This window comes from Ambystoma mexicanum, chromosome 6q, assembly GCF_040938575.1.
Source record: "Ambystoma mexicanum isolate Mex_15411 chromosome 6q, UKY_AmexF1_1, whole genome shotgun sequence".
In the NCBI taxonomy this organism is placed as follows: domain Eukaryota; kingdom Metazoa; phylum Chordata; class Amphibia; order Caudata; family Ambystomatidae; genus Ambystoma; species Ambystoma mexicanum.
Window position 1 is genome coordinate 251,548,457 of NC_090937.1, and position 24,384 is coordinate 251,572,840.

General features: G+C 55.0%; 1 protein-coding gene across 2 annotated transcripts in view; it reads left to right on the forward strand.

The window, feature by feature from the left end:
- TRMT10A (tRNA methyltransferase 10A) overlaps nt 1–24,384 on the forward strand; it is a 477,951-nt gene that overhangs the window by 105,674 nt on the left and 347,893 nt on the right. For both annotated transcript variants that reach the window (XM_069630723.1, XM_069630724.1), the window contains exon 3: nt 23,194–23,265. In XM_069630723.1, the coding sequence (XP_069486824.1) occupies nt 23,194–23,265 (72 nt within the window). The remainder of the gene's footprint in view (nt 1–23,193; nt 23,266–24,384) is intronic.

The window sequence follows — 24,384 nt, forward strand, 5'->3', positions numbered from 1 at the left end:
CACATTACCAAATACTTACCAAGAATACCAATCACCTACACAACCTCCAACCTACCTTAAACATGACATTACAGAATTAAAAATGTGCTAGCCTCACTACCTGAAGATGCCAGCCCTCCGAACACTTCCAAGTATACAGTGTTAGCGCCACGCAAGAGTGTAGGTGCACTGCTTACAACATGGACTCCAGTTCCAAGGTGGGCCGCATTGTGAAGACATGAGGAATGGACCTGCAAATTAGGAGGATGAGATGGATGCAGAGACACATATCAATACACCATGCAGTGTACAATACAACAACAATATGCACTATGAATGTATACACAGTATTGACTACAGACTGCCCACACAGCTCATGGGAGTCCAATGTCACCATGTACGTCAATGTCACTTGGGCACACCCTTTGCAAGCCCATGGAAACGGGAAGCAGGAGGGGTGTGTGTCACAAAAGCCCAAGCATCTGAACCAAATTCATGACAAGCCTGCATGTGCCCAGCCACAATGCAGCGTATGCCCACGGGAGCCACACAAGGCAACACACTGTCCCAAAAAAAAAAAAAATCAATAATGCCCATTAATGGGGGGGGGGTGGGGGAGGCCACCCAGGAGGTCCGAGGATAGGGTGCACACCAAAACCCACCTGTGTGGATCTTGCGAAAAAAAACACCTCCATGGGCTCATGGCCTACACGGCTACCCTATTGTGGGAGTATCACTGCTGTCGCTCTCCTCACCCTCTGCAGCTGCATCAGGAGGTGGTGGCACTATGGGAGGCAGCCCACGCAAAGCCCTAGTCTGTTCCTCCATGGCTGCAAGCATGCGGGTGTGGTAGGTCTCGTTCTGGAGGATAAGTGTGCGGAGGTCCCCATGCAACAACTCACGGGATGCCCGGACTTCCGCCCTAGTTGCCTGCATCTCAGCTGAGAGCGTACGTGTGAGACGCTCCAGCTGCTGTACTGTCTTCTGTTTGTTGAAGCCTCAAGCTCAACAAGAGTCGTCCTGAGGTGAATGAGTTCCACCCTCAGGGCTTCCCTGTGGCCCTGGGACTCTATGGAAATGGCTTCCTGCAGAGTCGCCAGTGCCGCCCGCCTGTCCCTGTCGGACGCCAACATGTCCTCCCTGTGTGACTGGAAGATGGAGTCGGTTGCCTGCTGTAGTCGCTCCATCAGCCTTTCGGGGGGGACAATGGAAGTGGCCACCCTATCCATGGCCTGAGCCATCATCTCTGATGATGCTGCCTGTTGGGTTGCCATACCGTATATGGATTGCTCCCATGCGATATTGCCAGGTGGCTGACGGCCACCACGTCGGCGGGCACCACACCTGTCTGGGGCAAGGCGAACTGCGCCTTGCTGTGCCGGCACTGCCTGAGGCTGCAGGACTGCATTCCCCCTCTGATATGCTGGCCCAGGAACAGGATCAGATGTCGCGGAGTGTGACCCTGCATCCGTAACCACCAAAGGCGTACCTGCCAACACTGACATCCCCATTGAGGGTTCTAACCCTGGTGCAGGTGGGTCGGACAGAACAGAATCCCTCCCAGGAACACTCACCTGCTACGGCACATAGGTCTCATCATCCGAATCAACACCTGAATACAGCTTGGGGGAGGTGCAGCCAGAGACACCCCTTGAGAGCAGGACCTGCAGCAGTTGTGGGTTCTCACCCACCACCACACCACGTCCCTCACTGGTGGTCGGTCGGCCCTCAGACCCCTCCTGGGTCTGCACCATCTCCACAACCCCAGCAGTATCAAGTGCGTCATCCCCTGCAAAGACATAAAAGAAAACAAATGGAAACAGGCATTAGCACTATGGAAGACAATTAGGGCTGAGAGGCTACAGAAACAGTACTTGATTGACACATGTCCCACATGACTAAAACCCTCCCATGCATGCACCGTCACTGCGTGTGAAGGGGAGGCAGATGGCACACATTGATGACACCAAGATGGAAGATGAACACATTTGCTGCATGCTGCCTAGCAGTGGCATCACACATTGGCCAGTGATTGGGAGGTCAAATACACATGCCATCACACAGATGGCATGTACCCTAGCCATGAAGTGAAGAGCGAGAGGAGGACACCAATTGTTCATTCAGTCCAGTTTGCTAATGTAATTGATTTCTTCAGTGAAATGGTTCAAATGTTTAACCTGCAGCTGCCAGTCCAAAATGGTCCTATAGCACAGGGACATGTCTAAACAAATCATGTCCAGGAAACTAAGCCAGTCCACTGTACCATAGACATGTCAGACATGTGACAATAGGACTGAGAAATCCCGAGTAAAAGTGGTGGTATGCAAACAATCTACCTGAATAAACAGAGGTAAATAAGCAACAATGTTGTGGCAAGATGACACTCCAAGGGCAACTGGCGTGGTGTTGGGCTGGATGTCTAATGTTGGCAGAAGGGATGCTGCTATACCCAAATGCTGGTGCGCAGAATGTATAGGAAGAGGCACATGGGTGACCCAAACCACTCAGGCACACACACCCTCACCTGGCACCCAAACAGAAGCCCTCCCACACACACCATGCACATGGATGACACACACATGCATGTGCACTCACCGGACAATGCCTCATAATCTGCCAGTTCTCCCACGCCTTGGATCTGTTCCTCCGTGACATAGGTCCCAGCAACCTGCTCATGTGGAGTGAGTTCTCTGTCGTCTGCTGGAGACCCACCTCCAGTCACTAGAGTTGCGGCATGACTTGAGGCCAGCTTATTCTTTGCCCTGCGCTTCAGGTCATTCCAGCGCTTGTAGCATTCAGTAGCTGTGCGCCTCACGATTCCAAGGGCACTTATGATGTCCGCAATGGTCTGCCAGTGTGCCTGACGTTGTGCAGGTGTGGTCTTGGATCCTGCAACAATCACCATTTCGCGGTCATGTGCGGACACATACTCTACAAGTGCATTCAGTTCGGCCTCATTGAAGCTGGACTTCCTTGACGGGCCGGACTGTGTAGCCGTGTCTGGGGCATCAGCCTCTACTGGACGAGCAGTCTTCCTCTTCCGCTTGAAAGGTGGCGGGGATCCTGAGTGTCCTACGCCGCTCTGGACACTAGGGGCAGGAGCCCCGGTGGACTCTGTACTAGGAGTATGGGATTGCACACTCAGCATGGGAGTTGGTGCAGGCATTAGCTCAAGTGTGATGGTGTCGTGGGGAATGTCAGCATGATGGACTTGGACCGACACTGTCCTGGATGGGTGTGTGAGAGGTGGGGTGGATGGAGCCGCAGCTGCCCCTGCAGCCTCCCTAGCCTGCCTACGCAGGGCAGCAGATGACCTAGCTGCCCCTGATCCACGTGGCCTGATGACACCAACGTTCACCGGCGCACGTGGCCTAGACCTGCCGACCTGGAAGTCAGCCATGGAGTCACCCTGTACCAGGTCTGGTTCCACAGTGGGCTGGTCCAACAAGGGCTGAGCATGGATGGTGTCAGCCACGTTAACCTCAACCAGGGGGGGGGCATGGGTGTCCCTGACTGCTCCTCCACACATGGGGGGTTAGGGGCACCCTGCAAGTCACGGCCACGTCCCCTACCGGATCCACCACGGCCACCACTTGGGGCTCGGCCACCTTTGCCACCCTTACGGCTTGTTCGCCTCCCAGCCATGGCACTGATGTTATTGTGCATATGGGAGTCGATGTGAACTATTGTCCTGGGCAATTGGGGGTCAAAGGGGTTGGGTACCAGATGGTAATCGTACCCTAGTGCTCTAGCAAGGCTGTATGTCACCCCTGGGGAAAGATGACGGGTCACACAACGCACAGGCACCCCAAAAAGGGAAGTAAGGTGCATGCAACCCCTCCTAAACCACGTGCGTGGAAAAATAAACCTGCGCTACGCTGTGGCACCCAGAGACACAAGAATGAACGTATGCGTGTCACACGCAGCCTAGAATGACCTCTGAAGGGGTACGCGACACACGGGGCAAGCACAGATGTTAAATACGTGCGCGACTCACCGTCTGCCAGGAACAAAAGCGTGAAAAATATGCGCGTGTGCGCGTTGGCAACACCCCCACCAAAAGAAGAATTGTACGCTGTCTGAGGAGACAGGACAACAGTAGAAGGGAACGCTGTTTGAGGAAACAGGCCCAGGAAAAAGAGGAAAAGAGAAAAAGCTGTCAGAGGTAACGGGGAGTACGAACTGGAAACGCCGTGAAGTAAATCGCGTGTGAACCGACAAGAAGTACAGATTTCACCCACTCGCTCTCCACGAAAAGCACGTACAAGAAAATGGCGTTCTACACGTACCTTTTATACACACGTCACAGACGCGCATAAGCGATGAGGCCATTTCCACCAATTACGCGCTTTGACACTCGGACGTGTATCTCTTTTTTTTTACACGCGTCATTCTCTACGGCCATGCGCGTGACGTCACAGCTGCGCATGGTGGGCTTTGGGCCAATGAAATCGCATATGCGAGCACACGTGATAAAACTGCACGTCCGAGTGTCATCGCGTGTAATCGGAGGAAAGTGAGCGTACACGCGATTGGCCTGGGTACGTGTATTTCTGGGGTGCGCAGGAAGTTTCACACGCGATTGGTGGAAATCCACGTGTGCTCTGTCATCACGTGTAATGAGGGAAACACCCGCGCGTGTCACGTCACAGACGCGCTTACGCGCTAAGGGCCTTTGGTCCAATAAAATCGCATATGCGTGCTGACGTGCATACGCGCTAAGGGCCTTTCCTCGATTTACACGCAGACGTGCAGGATTTTCACTTGCAAAATCACTCCATATCAAGCTGGCCACGCGTAAGCACACGGAAGACCACGCTCCTGCCCAGAAGGCCTAACTACTGCCCCCCACAGCCCCGAGCACGCTCCCACCTGCCATCTGCTGCTGCCTGACTGCCTGCTGCCCACGTGCCCTGCCATTTGCTGCCTGCACATCAGCCAGGGGTGCTGTTGCTGTGACCACCCCTGCTGGAACCGAAGACTCCCGACTGGGATTCCATCGCTCCACAGCCCAGCCCCAGGACCCAGTTGCCCACCCACTCCTGCCTCTGGGGTTGTCATGTCGGGCACTGCAACATCTGGCACCACTGACAACCCCCGGCCAGAGAGGCAGAGGGGCACCAGCTTCAGTGCCACCGAAGTTGGTGTCCTGGTGGAGCAAGTCCTGGGGCAGTATGATGCCCTCTACGGAAGTGTGCGCGCCGACAAGGAAGGACGGACTCGGATCTGGACGGACATCGTGACTGCCATCAACGCGGAGGGGGTGGCAGTCCGCGACTTCCAACATGTCAAGAAGCGCTGGGAGGACTTCAGGTCCAGGACTCTGAATAAGGCCCGGCGCTTCTTGAAGGCAGCGGATGCTAATGGGCGCCGGGGCCACTTGTCGGAAGATCAGATGAGGGTCCTGGAACGCATATCCCCAGCGCTCCACGTCCAAGTCCTTGAGAGGCAGACCCGTCTGGAGTCGAGCGGTAAGTGTACATGCATCATGATTGTAAGCTGTGCGTGTGGTGATGTGCCAGTAGTGTGCCGGTTGCACATATATTTGTATGGGGCCGAGTATGGGTGGGGGTGTACAGGGCCGTGCGGCTAACACATGCGAGGGCTGTCATGTGTGAGACATGGATGGTGCTTGTGTGTGTAGGCTTGCATGCCAAATGCAGTTGCGTGGGCACACATGTTTGGATGAATGTGTATGTAAGTGGGCATGGTCGTGATGTCACGCATGTATGTTGTTTTCAGCAGCATGTATCAGCACTGTGTACCTGTGCATGTGTGTGTATTTGACAAGGGTGCAACAGTGATGCAACATGGATGCATGTGACAGCGGGATGTGGAAGCCAGATTGGCGATGTGACATGGATGCCCATCGGAACACTGCGACAGTTGGTTGAGGTGTACACATGCATGCAAGTGTGGTGGTGTGCGTGCATGTGTAGTGCACTCCCTGTGTTGCATGTGATGTCTGGCTCACCTTTGCCTGCTCATGCTGTTGTATGTGTATGGATGGTGCTGGCAGTTGCGATGTGGCTGTGGTATGGCTCATGTGTGCAAGTTGAAATGACATGTGTGTTGCCGATTGTGATGCCATGTCTGAGGTTTGCCAATGCCACTCATGTGCAACTGTCATGTGTGTATGTGTCCATTGTACAGTGCCCTGATGCCTGTGTTTCATTTCTCCCTGTCTGCAGCGTCAACTGATGAAGAGGGCGGAGAAGGTGCTGTGGAGCACAGCGGCGGGGATCGCACCGCCAGCCGGAGACGCAAGGCCCGGCTCCCCTTCCAGGTTGTGATCTCGTCGGGGAGTGAGGAGTCCGGTGCTGCGTCCCAGGCCGCAGCTGCCGGGGGGAGGTCCAAGAGGCAGAGGTCGGAGTTGGACTCCTCGGCAGCAGAAGGGGCAGCTGGGACCCCACAGGGCCCAACAGGGGAAGATGGCACGGAGTCATCCAGGTTGGTGGGGGGTTTGGTTGAGGAGGAGGCCCTGCAAGCAACAGAGACGGGGTCTGGAGGTGGGGATTCCACTGGTGCTAGTGGTGCAGTGCAGGACCAGGGACAGGAGGCAGCACAGGTCGCTGCGGAGGTGCCTGTGTGCAATCCTGTCCCTGATCCTGTCACTGCATCATCTTGCACCAGCAGGGATGCCTACGTCCAGACCCGTTTTCAGGCAGGGGATGAGCTCATGACAACTGGCCTTCCTCTGCCTGCGGACGTGGCTATCCGGGTCCGGGTTGAGCCTGTCCTGACTGGTGTGGCGTTGCGTCAACGGGCCATGCGAGGTGACCTGCAGTCTTTTCATGAGGAGACTGCACGTCATCTCGAATGGCTCGTTGACCGCGTCGGCCTACTGGGACAGGTCACCCAGGCAGGATTCCTCCGTTTGATGGGGCTTGCTCAGACCCCCTCCTCAACTGAACCCCCTATGCGCCAGTCGTCCTCCGTGCCATCTTCCCACCCATCAGTCACCTGGGTGCCCTGTGGAGCTGCCTCAGACGGTGCAGCCAGGCTGGTGGAGGAGGCTTCCCTGCCACAGTCGGGAGTCGGACGTCCAGCAGGGGTGGACACATCAACAACTGCACCCCAGCCAGCGGAGGATGTGCAGGCAGCAGGAGGCAGTGCACGGGCAGAGGCGCAGCAGCAGCAGCAACGTGGTGGGAGCCATGATGGCTCGGGGCCTTCGACATCGGAGGGGCAGGCATCGGCCGGAGGGCAGGAGGACCCAGAACGGGAAGTGTCTTCCGTGTGGCAGCGGTTGGGCCACGCCATAGATGCGGAGCGGCAGCGGGCGGAAGAGGCACGGCTCACAATGGTCAGGGAGGAGAACTCCATGCGGAGGGCCCTGAGGCGTGCCGTGTGCCTCGAGGCAATCCGCAGGGAGTTTGGGGGGGGGAACATGTGGACGGCCCTGCGGACCCTCGGGGCCATGGAGGAGGAGCGCCTCCGGGACATTGAGCAGGAGTTCGATGATGCCCTGGCCCGGAACATCCCGAAGTGAGCCGTCGGACTAGCCCGCTGCCCTTGTAAATAGTTCTGTAGTTAGTGTTAGGTTTCCTTTGGTTTAGCATTTTTTTTTTGACCTTTTGGACAATGGCCCACATTTTTGTATATAGTTTATTTTTTTAGGTAGTGTTATTAGATAGGTTTCATTTCTTCGTTTGGGATAATGGACCCTGGATTGTTTATCTGTATATAGTTGACTTTTGGATTTTCATTTTTTTAATGATTTCCCCATGCAGCAATGTTTTTCGATTTTAATTTTCCATTGGATTAACTTTTGTGGACTGTGACTTTGGACACCTTTCGTTTGCATTATGATTTGTGGTTTTGCATTATTTCACGTACCTGCTGGTTTATTTTTAAAAAATTCAATTATTGTTTCTTTATTTTTGATTCAATTTATGTTGCGTTTAATACATATTTTTTCTTCAAACTTCAATTTGTAGTATCATCTCATTGGTGTCATGCATATCATGATATGGGTTTTGACATTCACTGACGCCCATTGAGTGTATGTGAGGGACATGTGTTCATTTGAAAACTTGCAATTGTGGTTCTATCATGTTTTTGCCATTTCTAAGTGGGTGGATGCAATACTCGGGTGGGTGTTTGGCATTTGGATGCTGACCATAAGGGCCAGGGATCTAGATTGTGGTGGCCTGGTGGAGGCTGCCCCTGCACTGCTGGGGGGTGGGGGTGATGGGGGACATGAGTGGGTGCCTGGTGGAGGCTGCCCCTGGTGGCTGGGGGGTGGGGGTGATAGGGGACATGAGTGGGGGCCTGGTGGAGGCTGCCCCTGGTGGCTGGGGGGTGGGGGTGATGGGGGACATGAGTGGGGGCCTGGTGGAGGCTGCCCCTGGTGGCTGGGGGTGGTGGGAGACATGAGTGGCGGCCTGGTGGAGGCTGCCCCTGGTGGGTGTGGGGTGGGGGTGGTGGGAGACATGAGTGGGGGCCTGGTGGAGGCTGCCCCTGCACTGCTGGGGGGTGGGGGTCATAGGGGACATGAGTGGGGGCCTGGTGGAGGCTGCCCCTGGTGGCTGGGGGGTGGGGTTGGTGGGAGACATAAGTGGGGGCCTGGTGGAGGCTGCCCCTGCACTGCTGGGGGGTGGGGGTGATAGGGGACATGAGTGGGGGCCTGGTGGAGGCTGCCCCTGCACTGCTGGGGGGTGGGGGTGATAGGGGACATGAGTGGGGGCCTGGTGGAGGCTGCCCCTGCACTGCTGGGGGGTGGGGGTGATGGGGGACATGAGTGGGTGCCTGGTGGAGGCTGCCCCTGGTGGCTGGGGGGTGGGGGTGATAGGGGACATGAGTGGGGGCCTGGTGGAGGCTGCCCCTGGTGGCTGGGGGGTGGGGGTGATAGGAGACATGAGTGGGGGCCTGGTGGAGGCTGCCCCTGGTGGCTGGGGGTGGTGGGAGACATGAGTGGCGGCCTGGTGGAGGCTGCCCCTGGTGGGTGGGGGGTGGGGGTGGTGGGAGACATGAGTGGGGGCCTGGTGGAGGCTGCCCCTGCACTGCTGGGGGGTGGGGGTGATAGGGGACATGAGTGGGGGCCTGGTGGAGGCTGCCCCTGCACTGCTGGGGGGTGGGGGTCATAGGGGACATGAGTGGGGGCCTGGTGGAGGCTGCCCCTGGTGGCTGGGGGGTGGGGTTGGTGGGAGACATAAGTGGGGGCCTGGTGGAGGCTGCCCCTGCACTGCTGGGGGGTGGGGGTGATAGGGGACATGAGTGGGGGCCTGGTGGAGGCTGCCCCTGCACTGCTGGGGGGTGGGGGTGATAGGGGACATGAGTGGGGGCCTGGTGGAGGCTGCCCCTGGTGGCTGGGGGGTGGGGGTGATAGGGGACATGAGTGGGGGCCTGGTGGAGGCTGCCCCTGGTGGCTGGGGGGTGGGGGTGATTGGGGACATGAGTGGGGGCCTGGTGGAGGCTGCCCCTGGTGGGTGGGGGGTGGGGGTGGTGGGAGACATGAGTGGGGGCCTGGTGGATGCTGCCCCTGCACTGCTGGGGGGTGGGGGTGATAGGGGACATGAGTGGGGGCCTGGTGGAGGCTGCCCCTGGTGGCTGGGGGTGGTGGGAGACATGGGTGGGGGCCTGGTGGAGGCTGCCCCTGGTGGCTGGGGGGTGGGGGTGGTGGGAGACATGAGTGGGGGCCTGGTGGAGACTGCCCCTGGTGGCTGGGGGGTGGGGGTGATAGGGGACATGAGTGGGGGCCTGGTGGAGGCTGCCCCTGGTGGCGTGGGGGTGATAGGGGACATGAGTGGGGGCCTGGTGGAGGCTGCCCCTGGGGGGTGGGGGTGATAGGGGACATGAGTGGGGGCCTGGTGGAGGCTGCCCCTGGTGGCCTGGGGGTGGGGGTTATAGGGGACATGAGTGGGGGCCTGGTGGAGGCTGCCCCTGGGGGGTGGGGGTGGTGGGAGACATGAGTGGGGGCCTGGTGGAGGCTGCCCCTGGTGGCCTGGGGGTGGGGGTTATAGGGGACAAGAGTGGGGGCCTGGTGGAGGCTGCCCCTGGTGGCTGGGGGTGGGGGTGATAGTGGACATGAGTGGGGGCCTGGTGGAGGCTGCCCCTGGTGGCTGGGGGGTAGGGGTGATAGTGGACATGAGTGGGGGCCTGGTGGAGGCTGCCCCTGCACTGCTGGGGGGTGGAGGTGATAGTGGACATGAGTGGGGGCCTGGTGGAGGCTGCCCCTGCACTGCTGGGGGGTGGAGGTGATAGTGGACATGAGTGGGGGCCTGGTGGAGGCTGCCCCTGCACTGCTGGGGGGTGGGGGTGATAGGGGACATGAGTGGGGGCCTGGTGGAGGCTGCCCCTGCACTGCTGGGGGGTGGGGTTGATAGGGGGACATGAGTGGGGGCCTGGTGGAGGCTGCCCCTGCACTGCTGGGGGGTGGGGGTGATAGGGGACATGAGTGGGGGCCTGTTGGAGGCTGCCCCTGGTGGCTGGGGGGTGGGGGTGGTGGGAGACATGAGTGGGGGGCCTGATGGAGGCTGCCCCTGCACTGCTGGGGGGTGGGGGTGATAGGGGACGTGAGTGGGGGCCTGGTGGAGGCTGCCCCTGGTGGCTGGGGGGTGGGGGTGATAGGGGACATGAGTGGGGGCCTGGTGGAGGCTGCCCCTGGTGGCTGGGGGGTGGGGGTGGTGGGAGACATGAGTGGTGGCCTGGTGGAGGCTGCCCCTGGTGGGTGGGGGGTGGGGATGGTGGGAGACATGAGTGGGGGCCTGGTGGAGGCTGCCCCTGGTGGCTGGGGGGTGGGGGTGGTGGGAGACATGAGTGGGGGCCTGGTGGAAGCTGCCCCTGGTGGCTGGGGGGTGGGGGTGATAGGGGACATGAGTGGGGGCCTGGTGGAGGCTGCCCCTGGTGGCGGGGGGGTGGGGGTGATAGGGGACATGAGTGGGGGCCTGGTGGAGGCTGCCCCTGGTGGCTGGGAGGTGGGGGGTGATAGGGGACATGGGGGCCTGGTGGAGGCTGCCCCTGCACTGCTGGAGGGTGGGGGTGATAGGGGACATGGGTGAGGGCCTGGTGGAGGCTGCCCCTGCACTGCTGGGGGGTGGGGGTGATAGGGGACATGAGTGGGGGCCTGGTGGAGGCTGCCCCTGGTGGCTGGGGGGTGGGGGTGGTGGGGGTGGTGGGAGACATGAGTAGGGGCCTGGTGGAGGCTGCCCCTGTACTGCTGGGGGGTGGGGGTGATAGGGGACATGAGTGGGGGCCTGGTGGAGGCTGCCCCTGCACTGCTAGGGGGTGGGGGTGATAGGGGACATGAGTGGGGGCCTGGTGGAGGCTGCCCCTGCACTGCTGGGGGGTGGGGGTGATAGGGGACATGAGTGGGGGCCTGGTGGAGGCTGCCCCTGCACTGCTGGGAGGTGGGGGTGATAGGGGACATGAGTGGGGGGCCTGGTGGAGGCTGCCCCTGGTGGCTGGGGGGTGGGGGTGGTGGGAGACATGAGTGGGGGCCTGATGGAGGCTGCCCCTGCACTGCTGAGGGGTGGGGTGATAGGGGACGTGAGTGGGGGCCTGGTGGAGGCTGCCCCTGGTGGCTGGGGGGTGGGGGTGATAGGGGACATGAGTGGGGGCCTGGTGGAGGCTGCCCCTGCACTGCTGGGGGGTGGGGGTGATAGGGGACATGAGTGGGGGCCTGGTATAGGCTGCCCCTGCACTGCTGGGGGGTGGGGGTGATGGGGGACATGAGTGGTGGCCTGGTGGAGGCTGCCCCTGGTGGCTGGGGGGTGGGGGTAGTGGGAGACATGAGTGGGGGCCTGGTGGAGGCTGCCCCTGGTGGGTGGGGGGTGGGAGACATGAGTGGGGGCCTGGTGGAGGCTGCCCCTGCACTGCTGGGGCGTGGGGGTGATAGGGGACCTGAGTGGGGGCCTGGTGGAGGCTGCCCCTGGTGGCTGGGGGGTGGGGGTGGTGGGAGACATGAGTGGTGGCCTGGTGGAGGCTGCCCCTGGTGGGTCGGGGGTGGGGATGGTGGGAGACATGAGTGGGGGCCTGGTGGAGGCTGCCCCTGGTGGCTGGGGGGTGGGGGTGGTGGGAGACATGAGTGGGGGCCTGGTGGAGGCTGCCCCTGGTGGCTGGGGGGTGGGGGTGATAGGGGACATGAGTGGGGGCCTGGTGGAGGCTGCCCCTGGTGGCTGGGGGGTGGGGGTGATAGGGGACATGAGTGGGGGCCTGGTGGAGGCTGCCCCTGGTGGCTGGGAGGTGGGGGGTGATAGGGGACATGAGTGGGGGCCTGGTGGAGGCTGCCCCTGCACTGCTGGGGGGAGGGGGTGATAGGGGACATGAGTGGGGGCCTGGTTGAGGCTGCCCCTGCACTGCTGGGGGGTGGGGGTGATAGGGGACATGAGTGGGGGCCTGGTGGATGCTGCCCCTGCACTGCTGGGGGGTGGGGGTGATAGGGGACATGAGTGGGGGCCTAGTGGAGGCTGCCCCTGGTGGCCTGGGGGTGGGGGTTATAGGGGACATGAGTGGGGGCCTGGTGGAGGCTGCCCCTGGTGGGTGGGGGGTGGGGGGGGTGGGAGACATGAGTGGGGGCCTGGTGGAGGCTGCCCCTGGTGGCTGGGGGGTGGGGGTGGTGGGAGACATGAGTGGGGGCCAGATGGAGGCTGTCCCTGCACTGCTGGGGGGTGGGGGTGATAGGGGACATGAGTGGGGGCCTGGTGGAGGCTGCCCCTGGTGGCTGGGGGGTGGTGTTGATAGGGGACATGAGTGGGGGCCTGGTGGAGGCTGCCCCTGCACTGCTGGGGGGTGGGGGTGATAGGGGACATGAGTGGGGGCCTGGTGGAGGCTGCCCCTGCACTGCTGGGGGGTGGGGGTGATAGGGGACATGAGTGGGGGCCTGGTGGAGGCTGCCCCTGGTGGCTGGGGGGTGGGGGTGATAGGGGACATGAGTGGGGGCCTGGTGGAGGCTGCCCCTGCACTGCTGGGGGGTGGGGGTGATGGGGGACGTGAGTGGGGGCCTGGTGGAGGCTGCCCCTGGTGGCTGGGGGGTGGGGGTGATAGGGGACATGAGTGGGGGGCCTGGTGGAGGCTGCCCCTGCACTGCTGGGGGGTGGGGGTGATAGGGGACATGAGTGGGGGCCTGGTGGAGGCTGCCCCTGGTGGCTGGGGGGTGGGGGTGGTGGGAGACATGAGTGGGGGCCTGGTGGAGGCTGCCCCTGGTGGGTGGGGGGTGGGGGTGGTGGGAGACATGAGTGGGGGCCTGGTGGAGGCTGCCCCTGCACTGCTGGGGGGTGGGGGTGATAGGGGACATGAGTGGGGGCCTGGTGGAGCCTGCCCCTGGTGGCTGGGGGGTGGGGTGGTGGGAGACATGAGTGGTGGCCTGGTGGAGGCTGCCCCTGGTGGGTGGGGGGTGGGGGGTGGGGATGGTGGGAGACATGAGTGGGGGCCTGGTGGAGGCTGCCCCTGGTGGCTGGGGGGTGGGGGTGGTGGGAGACATGAGTGGGGGCCTGGTGGAGGCTGCCCCTGGTGGCGTGGGGGTGATAGGGGACATGAGTGGGGGCCTGGTGGAGGCTGCCCCTGGTGGCTGGGGGGTGGGGGTGATAGGGGACCTGAGTGGGGGCCTGGTGGAGGCTGCCCCTGGTGGCTGGGGGGTGGGGGTGATAGGGGACATGAGTGGGGGCCTGGTGGAGGCTGCCCCTGCACTGCTGGGGGGGGGGGGTGATAGGGGACATGAGTGGGGGCCTGGTGGAGGCTGCCCCTGCACTGCTGGGGGGTGGGGGTGATAGGGGACATGAGTGGGGGCCTGGTGGAGGCTGCCCCTGGTGGCTAGGGGGTGGGGGTGATAGGGGACATGAGTGGGGGCCTGGTGGAGGCTGCCCCTGCACTGCTGGGGGGTGGGGGTGATAGGGGACATGAGTGGGGGCCTGGTGGAGGCTGCCCCTGGTGGCTAGGGGGTGGGGGTGATAGGGGACATGAGTGGGGGCCTGGTGGAGGCTGCCCCTGCACTGCTGGGGGGTGGGGGTGATAGGGGACATGAGTGGGGGCCTGGTGGAGGCTGCCCCTCCACTGCTGGGGGTGGGGGTGATAGGGGACATGAGTGGGGGCCTGGTGGAGGCTGCCCCTGCACTGCTGGGGGGTGGGGGTGGTGGGAGACATGAGTGGGGGCCTGGTGGAGGCTGCCCCTGCACTGCTGGGGGGTGGGGGTGATAGGGGACATGAGTGGGGGCCTGGTGGAGGCTGCCCCTGCACTGCTGGGGGTGATAGGGGACATGAGTGGGGGCCTGGTGGAGGCTGCCCCTGGTGGCTGGGGGGTGGGGGTGGTGGGAGACATGAGTGGGGGGCCTGGTGGAGGCTGCCCCTGGTGGCTGGGGGGTGGGGGTGATAGGGGGCATGAGTGGGGGCCTGGTGGAGGTTGCCCCTGGGGGGTGGGGGTGGTGGGAGACGTGAGTGGGGGCCTGGTGGAGGCTGCCCCTGCACTGCTGGGGGGTGGGGGTGATAGGGGACATGAGTGGGGACCTGGTGGAGGCTGCCCCTGGTGGCTGGGGGGTGGGGGTGATAGAGGACATGAGTGGGGGCCTGGTGGAGGCTGCCCCTGCACTGCTGGGGGGTGAGGGTGATAGGGGACATGAGTGGGGGCCTGGTGGAGGCTGCCCCTGCACTGCTGGGGGGTGTGGGTGGTGGTAGACATGGGTGGGGGCCTGGTGGAGGCTGCCCCTGGTGGCTGGGGGGTGGGGGTGCAGAGAGACATGAGTGGGGGCCTGGTGGAGGGCACCCCTGCACTGCTGGGGTGTGGGGGTGATAGGGGACATGAGTGGGGGCCTGATGGAGGCTGCCCCTGGTGGCTGGGGGGTGGGGGTGATAGGGGACACGAGTGGGGGCCTGGTGGAGGCTGCCCCTGCACTGCTGGGGGGTGGGGGTGATGGGAGACATGAGTGGGGGCCTGGTGGAGGCTGCCCCTGGTGGCTGGGGGCGGGGGTGATGGGAGACATGGGTGGGGGCCTGGTGGAGGCTGCCCCTGGTGGCTGGGGGTGCAGGGGGACATGCGTTGGTGGGCAGTAGTGCAAGGTGACATGTGGGTTGGCTGGGGGGCATGGCCATGTTGGATGGGGTGCCTGCAGGACATGTGCAGGGTAGGCCCCTGTGGTGTGGGCCACCTGCAGGGGCCGTGGAGGGTGTAGAGGGAACACCTGGGAGGACCCACACGTGCAATTCACGTGTGGTGCTCCCCGCGCACCCCTGTAATACACGTACCCTGATGGAATCGCGTGTGATACTTCCTGCCCACCCCTGAAATACACGTACCCTGCTGCTTTTGCGTGTGATACTTCCCGTGCACCCCTGGAATACACGTACCCTGATGGAATCGCGTGTGATACTTCCCGCGCACCCCTGAAATACACGTACCCTGCTGATTTTGTGTGTGATACTTCCCGCGCACCCCTGAGATACACGTACCCTGCTGCTTTTGCGTGTGATACTTCCCGTGCACCCCTGGAATACACGTACCCTGCTGTTTTTGCGTGTGATACTTCCCGCGCACCCCTGGAATACACGTACCCTGATGGAATCGCGTGTGATACTTCCCGCGCACCCCTGAGATACACGTACCCTGCTGCTTTTGCGTGTGTTACTTCCCACGCACCCCTGATGCACACGTGCACAGGACAATTGCGTGTGGAACTTCCCGCGAACCACTGAAATACACGTTCCCCGCTTGGCGTTTGCTGTTTGCCAGCCCTGTGAACTGGTCCAGGGTTAGCGCAGCCCTTTGCGATTATTTGGGGATTTTGAAGGCTTTTCCTTGCGCGAGGGCGTTCTTGGGGACGTAACTGGCGCTGCTGCAGGGTTGCTGCGCCACGGCTGGTTTTGGATGCGAAAAACCATCAATACGCTGTGCGCGGAAATCGATTTTAGCGCACGCGGCTGGCGCAGACATTCGCACGGGCACGCTGTGCGCCACTTTTGTGTGATTTTCTATGAATTACCCTGATAATGTAGTGGGGACCTAGCAGCTGGTGTGGTGCTTAGGGTTTGCTTGTCTTCAGTTATCATCATCCTCCCCATAGTCCAGCGTTTCGATACTGGGCTACTTTGAAAATCCCAGTAGCACAAGAAGCACTGTTTGTTTCCTGCACTGCAAGCACTAGTGCAGTAATCTGACCAGGATTTTCAAGGCAGATCATTTTTTTCACTTTTGGAGGGCAAAACCACAGAATTTGACAGAAGTTGGGTGCGTAGAGCAAAATGACAGGACAGGATGATGCACCCTGGTGGACCCTAAGTAAGTGATCTCGTTTTGCCCGCAGGATGTGTTTATATGAAAAATATATTTTATGTGAAAAAACTTTGTTCAAGGGACGTTATGGTTACAAGTAAAATCGAAAAATCCAAGAAATTCACTAGTTATGGTAAACTTTACATAACTGTGTGGACCCCTTATGACTCATGGTACTTGGTACCCTTTTGGTTTCGCTCTCCCCCAGTTTGTGGCCATATGGCTTTCTCAATGCAATATTGTCCCTGAACCAAGAACACTAAATCGACCTTAAAGTATGCATGAACCTGGTATATGTATGGCCAGTTTACTAGTTGTTTTGTTTAAATGCATTAACTTTGCCTTCATTCCTGGATAAAAGTGATAGTGCTGTAATCAAGATTGTCACTCCAAGATATGCTGCATTAATAACTTTATTTCACCATTTGAAAACGAATAAACAAATTTGAAAATAAATGGTAAGATATGCAACCATAACTCGCGCCACTGCCATGCATTGCTAACAGTAACACGCAGCACATCAAAGATGGCACCACAAATGACATCATTGATGACATCACATATCTGGGGTGGTTGTATTTGTTCAGTGACAGTATTAATTTTAAGCTGAGTACTTCGTGGTTATACTACATTGAAATCATAATACACATACTATAAAGGTACTGTGCATGCAAGTTCTTCTCCCTAGGGTTTGCCCTGAGGTCATAATGCACATAGATAGAACAAGAAGCAGGTCCCACGCAGATACTACACTTCTCATACTACATTCATTGTTTCTCTTTGCATATTATTGTTTGCTGCATTCACAAGAAAAACGTCAGTACACAGTTTCTTTTTCAATAAGCACCTTTTATGTGACATGGAGTAGTTTCTTACAAGGATACTGATCACCTTTGATATGTTGTAAATGAAACCGTAAGCGGTAAACCTTATACAGACGTTTCATTTGTATTGTCACACAGTAGTAATAATATATGTGATGTCATCAGTGTCATTTGTGATGTCCTGATCGTTACTGTAAGTAGTGCATGGCGGTGGTGCGGGTTATGGTTGCGTAGCTTACATTAACTGGCGAATTTCTTGGGTTTTTCAATTTTTACTTGATAGTTTCTTATTAGTGCAATTTATCCATAACGTCCCTTTAACAAAGTTTGTTCACTGAATGTCATAGGTTTCTGTTGCTGCAGCTTAAGCATAACATTGCTTTAACAAAGTTTTTTCACAGAGACCGAACCAGGAAATGAGACCGGGGACTGAACGACGCAGATATCACACATTTTTGGCGCCTTCTTTATGACCATTCAATTTAAAAAAAGAAAATACTCGACCGTTTTACACTAAATTTGCAAAAGCAATCTTTCGGGACCAAGCCACCACTCCTCGCGTAAGTTCGGTGCAAATCCGTCCAGCGGTTTGAGCTGTAAGTGAGAAAACGTTTTTTTCCATTATGTCTATGAGGATTTCAAAAGTTTTGGGACCGCCCTATAACTTTGCCCCCTTGCTGAAACCGCACCGAACTACGCAAAATCATCCCGAGGTGGTCATATACTTGTTTGTTGCAAAGTTTGGTGAGGATTCGTCAAACGGTGCCAAAGTTATAAGCCGCCCAAAAAGTGCTCTTTCTATTGGTTTAGCATTTTAACCATAACTACATGCCCGCTATATACTGAAACAACTTTAAAGTGCAGGTAAATTAAGCAGATTTAACACAAGACCCTTGAAATTCAGCTGTGGGAAGTCATGACCAGAGTAACTTGACGCGCTCCCATTGATGTCCCCGATAATGCTGTGTCCCCCATGTCCCTATGTCCCCCATAATGCCATTCATTGTGAATCCCTTCTTTTATAATATATTTGTGCCCATGGGCTTTGTAACGGGAACGTGATGACTTCCCACAACCGCTGAAGTTCAAATCTTTTGTTGATTTTAAATCTGCTCAATTTAACTGCACTTTAAACGTTTTTTCATTGAATTCCAACGGTTTTGTTATACCCTTGTTTTTTGCGGGCCACTAGCCTTGGGCTTCGGCCATCAGCAGTGGCCACAGCCTTCAGCCGTGTCCCCTGTACATGTTTCCCCCAATATGTTCATAGTCTTTTGGGCCCACTAGACAGGCCCTTCAGTGAGCCCGGCCTTCGGGGGGCGTGTGACAAAATATTTGTTTGCATAATTTCAGCCAAATCCGTCATTCGAGTCAAATGTCGTTAGCAATTCATTTTTTGGGCTTACTATGTATCTCAATACTCAACTATAGTATCCATTTGAGCCAAGTCACACATTCCACAATGCCACCTAGTAGCCATCGCTGGAAGTTCACCTCCAGTTCTGAGCCACAACAGCAAGGCATTGTGGGTATGCAAATTAGATCAAATGCAAATCTTTTTTTCCAGGGAATTGTCTTTGTCTATGAGGGCAGTGCTACGTTATACATGGCTTAATCAACCCAAGACAGACATTTGCAAGTAAAGTGCAAAAATAGGTAAGGAAATAGAGTTGTTGGAACTGATTTTATTTTTCTGCCATTTCATTTTATATTCATATGTAATAAACATCTAATGAAGAACATTTTTCCAGATGTAGATTTAATTATTTCAATTAAGAATAGATTAGTAAGTATTCCATGAAACATTGCAGAGAAAAAACACATTTCAAATAAAAAAGAATGTCAATAAACATTTTTTAAAACTCTTAGACAATAGTCTAATTCATGTAAAGTATCCATCATTTGGCTAATTAGTAATATTTTCCTGTTCTGCCCAAAACGTCATATCGGCTATTTCACATGGCAGGGCCCACAACTGTCTCCCCCAAAAGCAAGAAGTGGAGCATGACTGGCTGACGTGGTCTGCTCTCTCTCCCTGTCTCTCAGGGACACATTCCTCAGCCATATCGACAGAGTGGATCAAATCAGACAAAGTGCAGAGGTGTCTTGACTGCACTGCTTCCTCATGGAGAAAACAAGTCTGGTCCCATTGTTTTGTCCCATCTGCAAATGTCCTGTGCGAGTGTCGCGGGTCCCGTTGGGCTGTCTCTGGGGGCAGTGGTCAGGCTGCCGTGGGCGGAATGGCTGTGCATTACTGAATCACTTTTCAATTCTTGGCATTTTCTTTGAGGCCAAATGTTCTTTGATCCTTTGGGAGTTAAATCATACTGATGCATAGTGGTTGATCTTTCCGCATTTATAGCAAGTGGTGCCATACGCTGGAAAGGGTTCCCCTTCATGTTGCTGGCCGCCGCACCCTCGACATTCTCTAGGTTTGTTCATTGTCTGCCCCTGTTGGGGTCGGTTCTTATGTAGTGCATTGATGGTGGTCATGCTATTGTGTGGTGTTTCTGTGTTGAGTGGTAGGCGACTGATTATCTGCTCCATTTCTGCCACGTGCACGTCGGTCGTCTCCCTTTGACATCCCTTGGTGAGAATGGTTTCTAGCAGGAAACTTGTCTGTGATAGAATGGTTCTACAAAGTTTCTCGGAGGAGTAGCCATGTATGACCTGTTGTCTTTCTGCAAACTCGTTGTCTGGAAAATTGCAGCCGATGGCCATTTGCCGTAGCCGACCATGGAAGTTGTCAATGCTTTCTTGTGGGCATTTTGTTGCTTGGCTCATTTTGAAGCGTTCAAAGTCTGGGATTAGTTGGGGCTTAAATGTTCTGGTTAGGACAGCTTTTGCGGCCTCATAGTAGTCTTCCGTGTCTCGGTTTGGGAGAGCACGTTAAAGAGTCTTAATGCCATGGTGCCAAGGTTAAGCATGAGGAATGTCCTTTTTTCTTCCTCAACCGTGATTTTGCAGGATTACTAGAGTCGTTGAGCCTCATAGAGCACCTGTAGGGGCTGGCGGCACGACCGCAAGGTAGGTGGTGGATGCCGAAAGCTAGCAAAACAGGTAAGCTGAATGGGGAGCAGCAGAGTTGACCAAACGTGCAGCAAGCAAATATGAGATGATATGAAGGTTATTTATAACACGCTTAATACCCAGCTGTTTCTAAGCGCGGACCCGCGCATCGAACCTGTGTTGCTCCGTGTCGTCTTGCTTACAAGGTGAGCACGTTGCCCCTGAGCTATTCTCCAGAGAGTGGCAAATTGATTGATGTGATCCATTGGGAGCTTGGTACGTAGTAGCAAATATTTTCCTGAAGGCCTGGAACCTGATTGGCTCACAGGAATTCAACATCACACTGCTGGTGCTAACATGCGTTATTTCCTTGTCCATAATTGGAAATTCCTCTTTAAGATCTATTGTTGAGTGTTTGCGCGTTTCACCTACCCTGCTCCCTCTGCAAACCTTAGGCCTGCCTAACTGGGCTCGATACTGCTGTGAACGTATCAAGCACATCTCAAGCCAATCAAGCAAAGTAAACCTGGCTACTAAAACCACATCTGCTAGCTTGAATGCACCTCTAAAGATATCGGCATCTTCGCTCTACACCCCTTATTTTCTGCACTTCGCCTCACACGAACTAGCAAGGTGGAGTCCACACACATCCAACCTTAAACAAGATGCTCCCACCACACTGTTTTGTTCCACTGTAGGACCCGGTCTGGCTCTGTGGTGCACTAATGGGTCTTTCTCCTACGCTTGGCTTCATGCTGCAGTATCTCAAACTGCTAGGAAGCAAATGTCAAGACAGCACTTTAAGCCACGGTTTCTTTCAAATGATCGTAACACCATCAGTTGGCCACTTACTCGTTTGTGTGGGTTGAACAGGAGAAGAGCAGTTTGGCTCAGGGCAGAATGTAGTATAAGTGTTAATCGTGGTGTATTCCTTGTATGTTTTGGCTTGTTCTCTAATGTTTTTCAGTTTTCATTTTTCCAGCCAAACTGCACCCGAGCAGGCATCAAAATTGGAAGGGGTTTAGTCGCGCTACATTAATTTATGCTGCAGCATTCCTGTAGGACTGCTGAGGCACGTTATGCAAGGCTAGTCTATTAGTAGCTGTGTTTCGTTCACAAATGCATCTTTGATTAACATTTTAACATCAAACGGTGCTACTTAATGTACAATTTTTCTTTTTGCTTCTTTGGTGTTCTCACCCTTGCCTTTCCCTACTCTCTGTTGGACTTCAACTTCCTCCCTCACTGCATCTATAGCTAACTATATTCCACCTTTGCATTTTTCCTTTAAATATTCCTTCCCAATTTTGATTTCGTAACCAAATTACATTTTTTGTTTTAAGGGCGTATTGCTCCTTTTTGTTCTTTTTTGCTTTTTTATTACCTTGCACCACATCCTCCTCTCCATATTATGGACCTAATACTGACTTTGTTATGCTAGCTTAAGTCCTGTTATATCATGTCATAGTGCGTCATATTTTGTTATGTCATTTCACATTATCTTGTTGCTTTCTACAAGGCCAGCAAGGGCTTTTTGAAGCAGCTGGATTGAGACCTCTAGCACTCCACAAAACACCCCAAAAAATAAATATAAGCAGCCCTCACTCATTTCATGAAAAGGGCCAAAATGCCCAAAGATCCTGCTGCCCCCTTTGAACAGGACAAGGTAACAATTTGAGTGCATACTACCATTGGATGATCGGAACCATGCACCAAGGACCCACAAGAATTTGGTGCAGCGGCTCCACCATCGCTGCACGCTCGCCCTTGGGTGCCAACAGTGCCCGTGTCGAAGCTCTGGCCTGAAACTCAAGTGCAAAAAATCATTAGTAAAGTGAAAAAGACAATGCGCATTACTGAGATTCCTCAGATATGCCAAGCAAAAAACTGAATGGCTGAAGACCCACCGCCCACAGAGTCCTCGGAAGCCACTTCATTTAGCAATCAAATCTTAAGGCACTTTTCCCACCAGTCCCAAAGCAGCGAAGAAAGAGAAAAAGGAGTTGCTGATATACGCACTTATGGACAGGTCAAGGAGTATGATTGGTGGTGGTCAGCACGTGATTTGACTAGTTTCTCCCTGGGTTTATGGCAAATGTAGTTCCAAAGTGCTGTTTAAACTTTTGAAAGGTTGCTGCTTGAATAGAAAAATGAGAAGCGTAGTACTCGCCACACTTCTTGACATAGAATTTGATTGTTTCCACCCATAGGTGGAGTGCACTCCACTACATTATAAGTTAGGGATGGAATCTTGCCAGTGCCCAAAACGTTATGACTTTTTAATGGCAAGTATGGTAGTCTCCAACAATATATGCAGTATGAGATTTTTTATTTTTGCCATTATGCATTTTAATTGTACAAACAAATTGGTCCCCAGAGTTACCCGTTAGTTGAAGTAGGCAGTGCTCCCGATAAGATTTTGAAGTGGAGTATTTTACTCCCAATTTTTTAAAGTTGGGAGTACAGTGATTTTTTAGGGAATAAAAATGTAAGTCTAATTCCCCATAGGAGTATTTTATAAGCGAGCAAAAATGTTTTACCTGGAAAACGGAAATGTTTTTGTAATTATTCCTTTGTACCTAGTTATTCATACACATTAAAAGATACAGGTTTACCTCTTCCAATCGGTCAGTAATAGCAGTTATTTTCCTGTGGTACTATGGGCCTCATTGCGACCCAGGTGGAAAACCATGGTGCTAATAGCACCATGGTCCATGCCGGTAATTTACCGACTCCGCCATGGAGAAAGGGGGAATTACCACCCCATTACAAGGTTGGCTGGGTAGTAATTCCCCCTTCCTCCATGGCCCTTCCCATTTTTGCCCCATAGGGCTCAATGGGAACGGGGAAGGCGCTAAGTACGGTACCGCAAATTGCGGTACCGTACTTGGCACCAAGTTCCCTTTGCAGGTCCCTACTTTAACGGCTGGTCTACACCAACCGTTAAGGTTGGGTCCTGCAAAGGGACCTCGTAATCAGGCGCTAATGGGTTAACGACGCCGCAGCCTTTTACAGCACTGTTAACCCATTAGCGCCAGGGTTGTAATGAGGCCCTATGTGTACTAGTCGTCCAAACCTATCCATGGAGCTGTGTGGGTAAAAACAGGAGCACAAGGCCCTATGTTTAAAGATATTCAAAAGCAAATCTGTAACTGATGTCTTTATTTTCTGATGTTTCAGGATGTAAAAAAACTTAACAAGCAGATTCGAAGATGCTACTCGGAAAACCGCAGGGCACAGCATCCTGTGCAGGTATGGAGTGCAAATCTGCAATTTTTTGTATAACATGCATTCTGTCCATTGTGTTGTTAATTGGCTTTTATACTCTGCTGACGAAGTTGGATCCCTGACTGCATCCCTGGGCCATGATGGTGATCCTGCAGGACAGTAACCAGACATATGAGCTATCTGTTGGAGGTAAATTGGGAGTTACAGAGCGATCCCCTTCAGTATGTGGCATTTCCCTGGTCTGTGTGATGCCATCCCAGAGTTGGGCGCAGAGTGTGAATATACACCATTATGATCTTGCCAGGATCCTGTCCACAATTGCTGCATGCACTGTGGGGAGAGGGGTGCCAGCCAAACAAACATTGCCCACATAAGCATCTCAAGTCCTGACAACAGACCCAATAAAAGCAAAGTACATTGAGCGACATTGGGGGCCCTGCTAATGAGCAAGGATCCTTGCGGGAACATTAGAAGAAATAGCAATGTTGAATTTCCTAATCTGTTTATCAATCCGAGGTGGGCAAAGGATCCCATGTGAGATCATTGCCTCTTTTTGCCAGATAACTGACATTGTGTTTTGCGTGTATGTTTCGAGATGCACTCAATTCTTGGGAAATATTTGATATTTATAAATTCCTCCAGAAGCGACCTACACGTAAATTCCAGATTGACAAAAAAACTATATCCATGAACTATGCAGCATCCATAACATATTTGGTTTGGCTTGTTTGTGACAGTGTAAACAGAGCATTTGGTGTTCTGTCAGTATCATTGAAATCAACAAGCAAACTGATTGCTTTATCTATTTCAGAAGAACCTAACTATCTTCAGTCACCAGATTAGTGAGTTTTACAGAATGAGTTCCTCATTAAGGTTTGGATGGCATATCTCTTTCTGGTAATGCATGCATCTTGAATGTCCAAATATATCCATTCATAATGGCTAGAAGCCCATTCAAATATTGTGATGGAACTGTGATTGGTTGGGTTTGGCACAGGAACAGAAAGCAAGGGAGATCCACCATCTTACTAGGCCGATTCTTCCCGTTAACAAGAAATGGCCTCTCACATTGCTTAAAATCAACTCTTCTTTAATAAAGGAATGCACTTTGCTTTGAATAAATTGACAGGCCTTCTTGTTTCC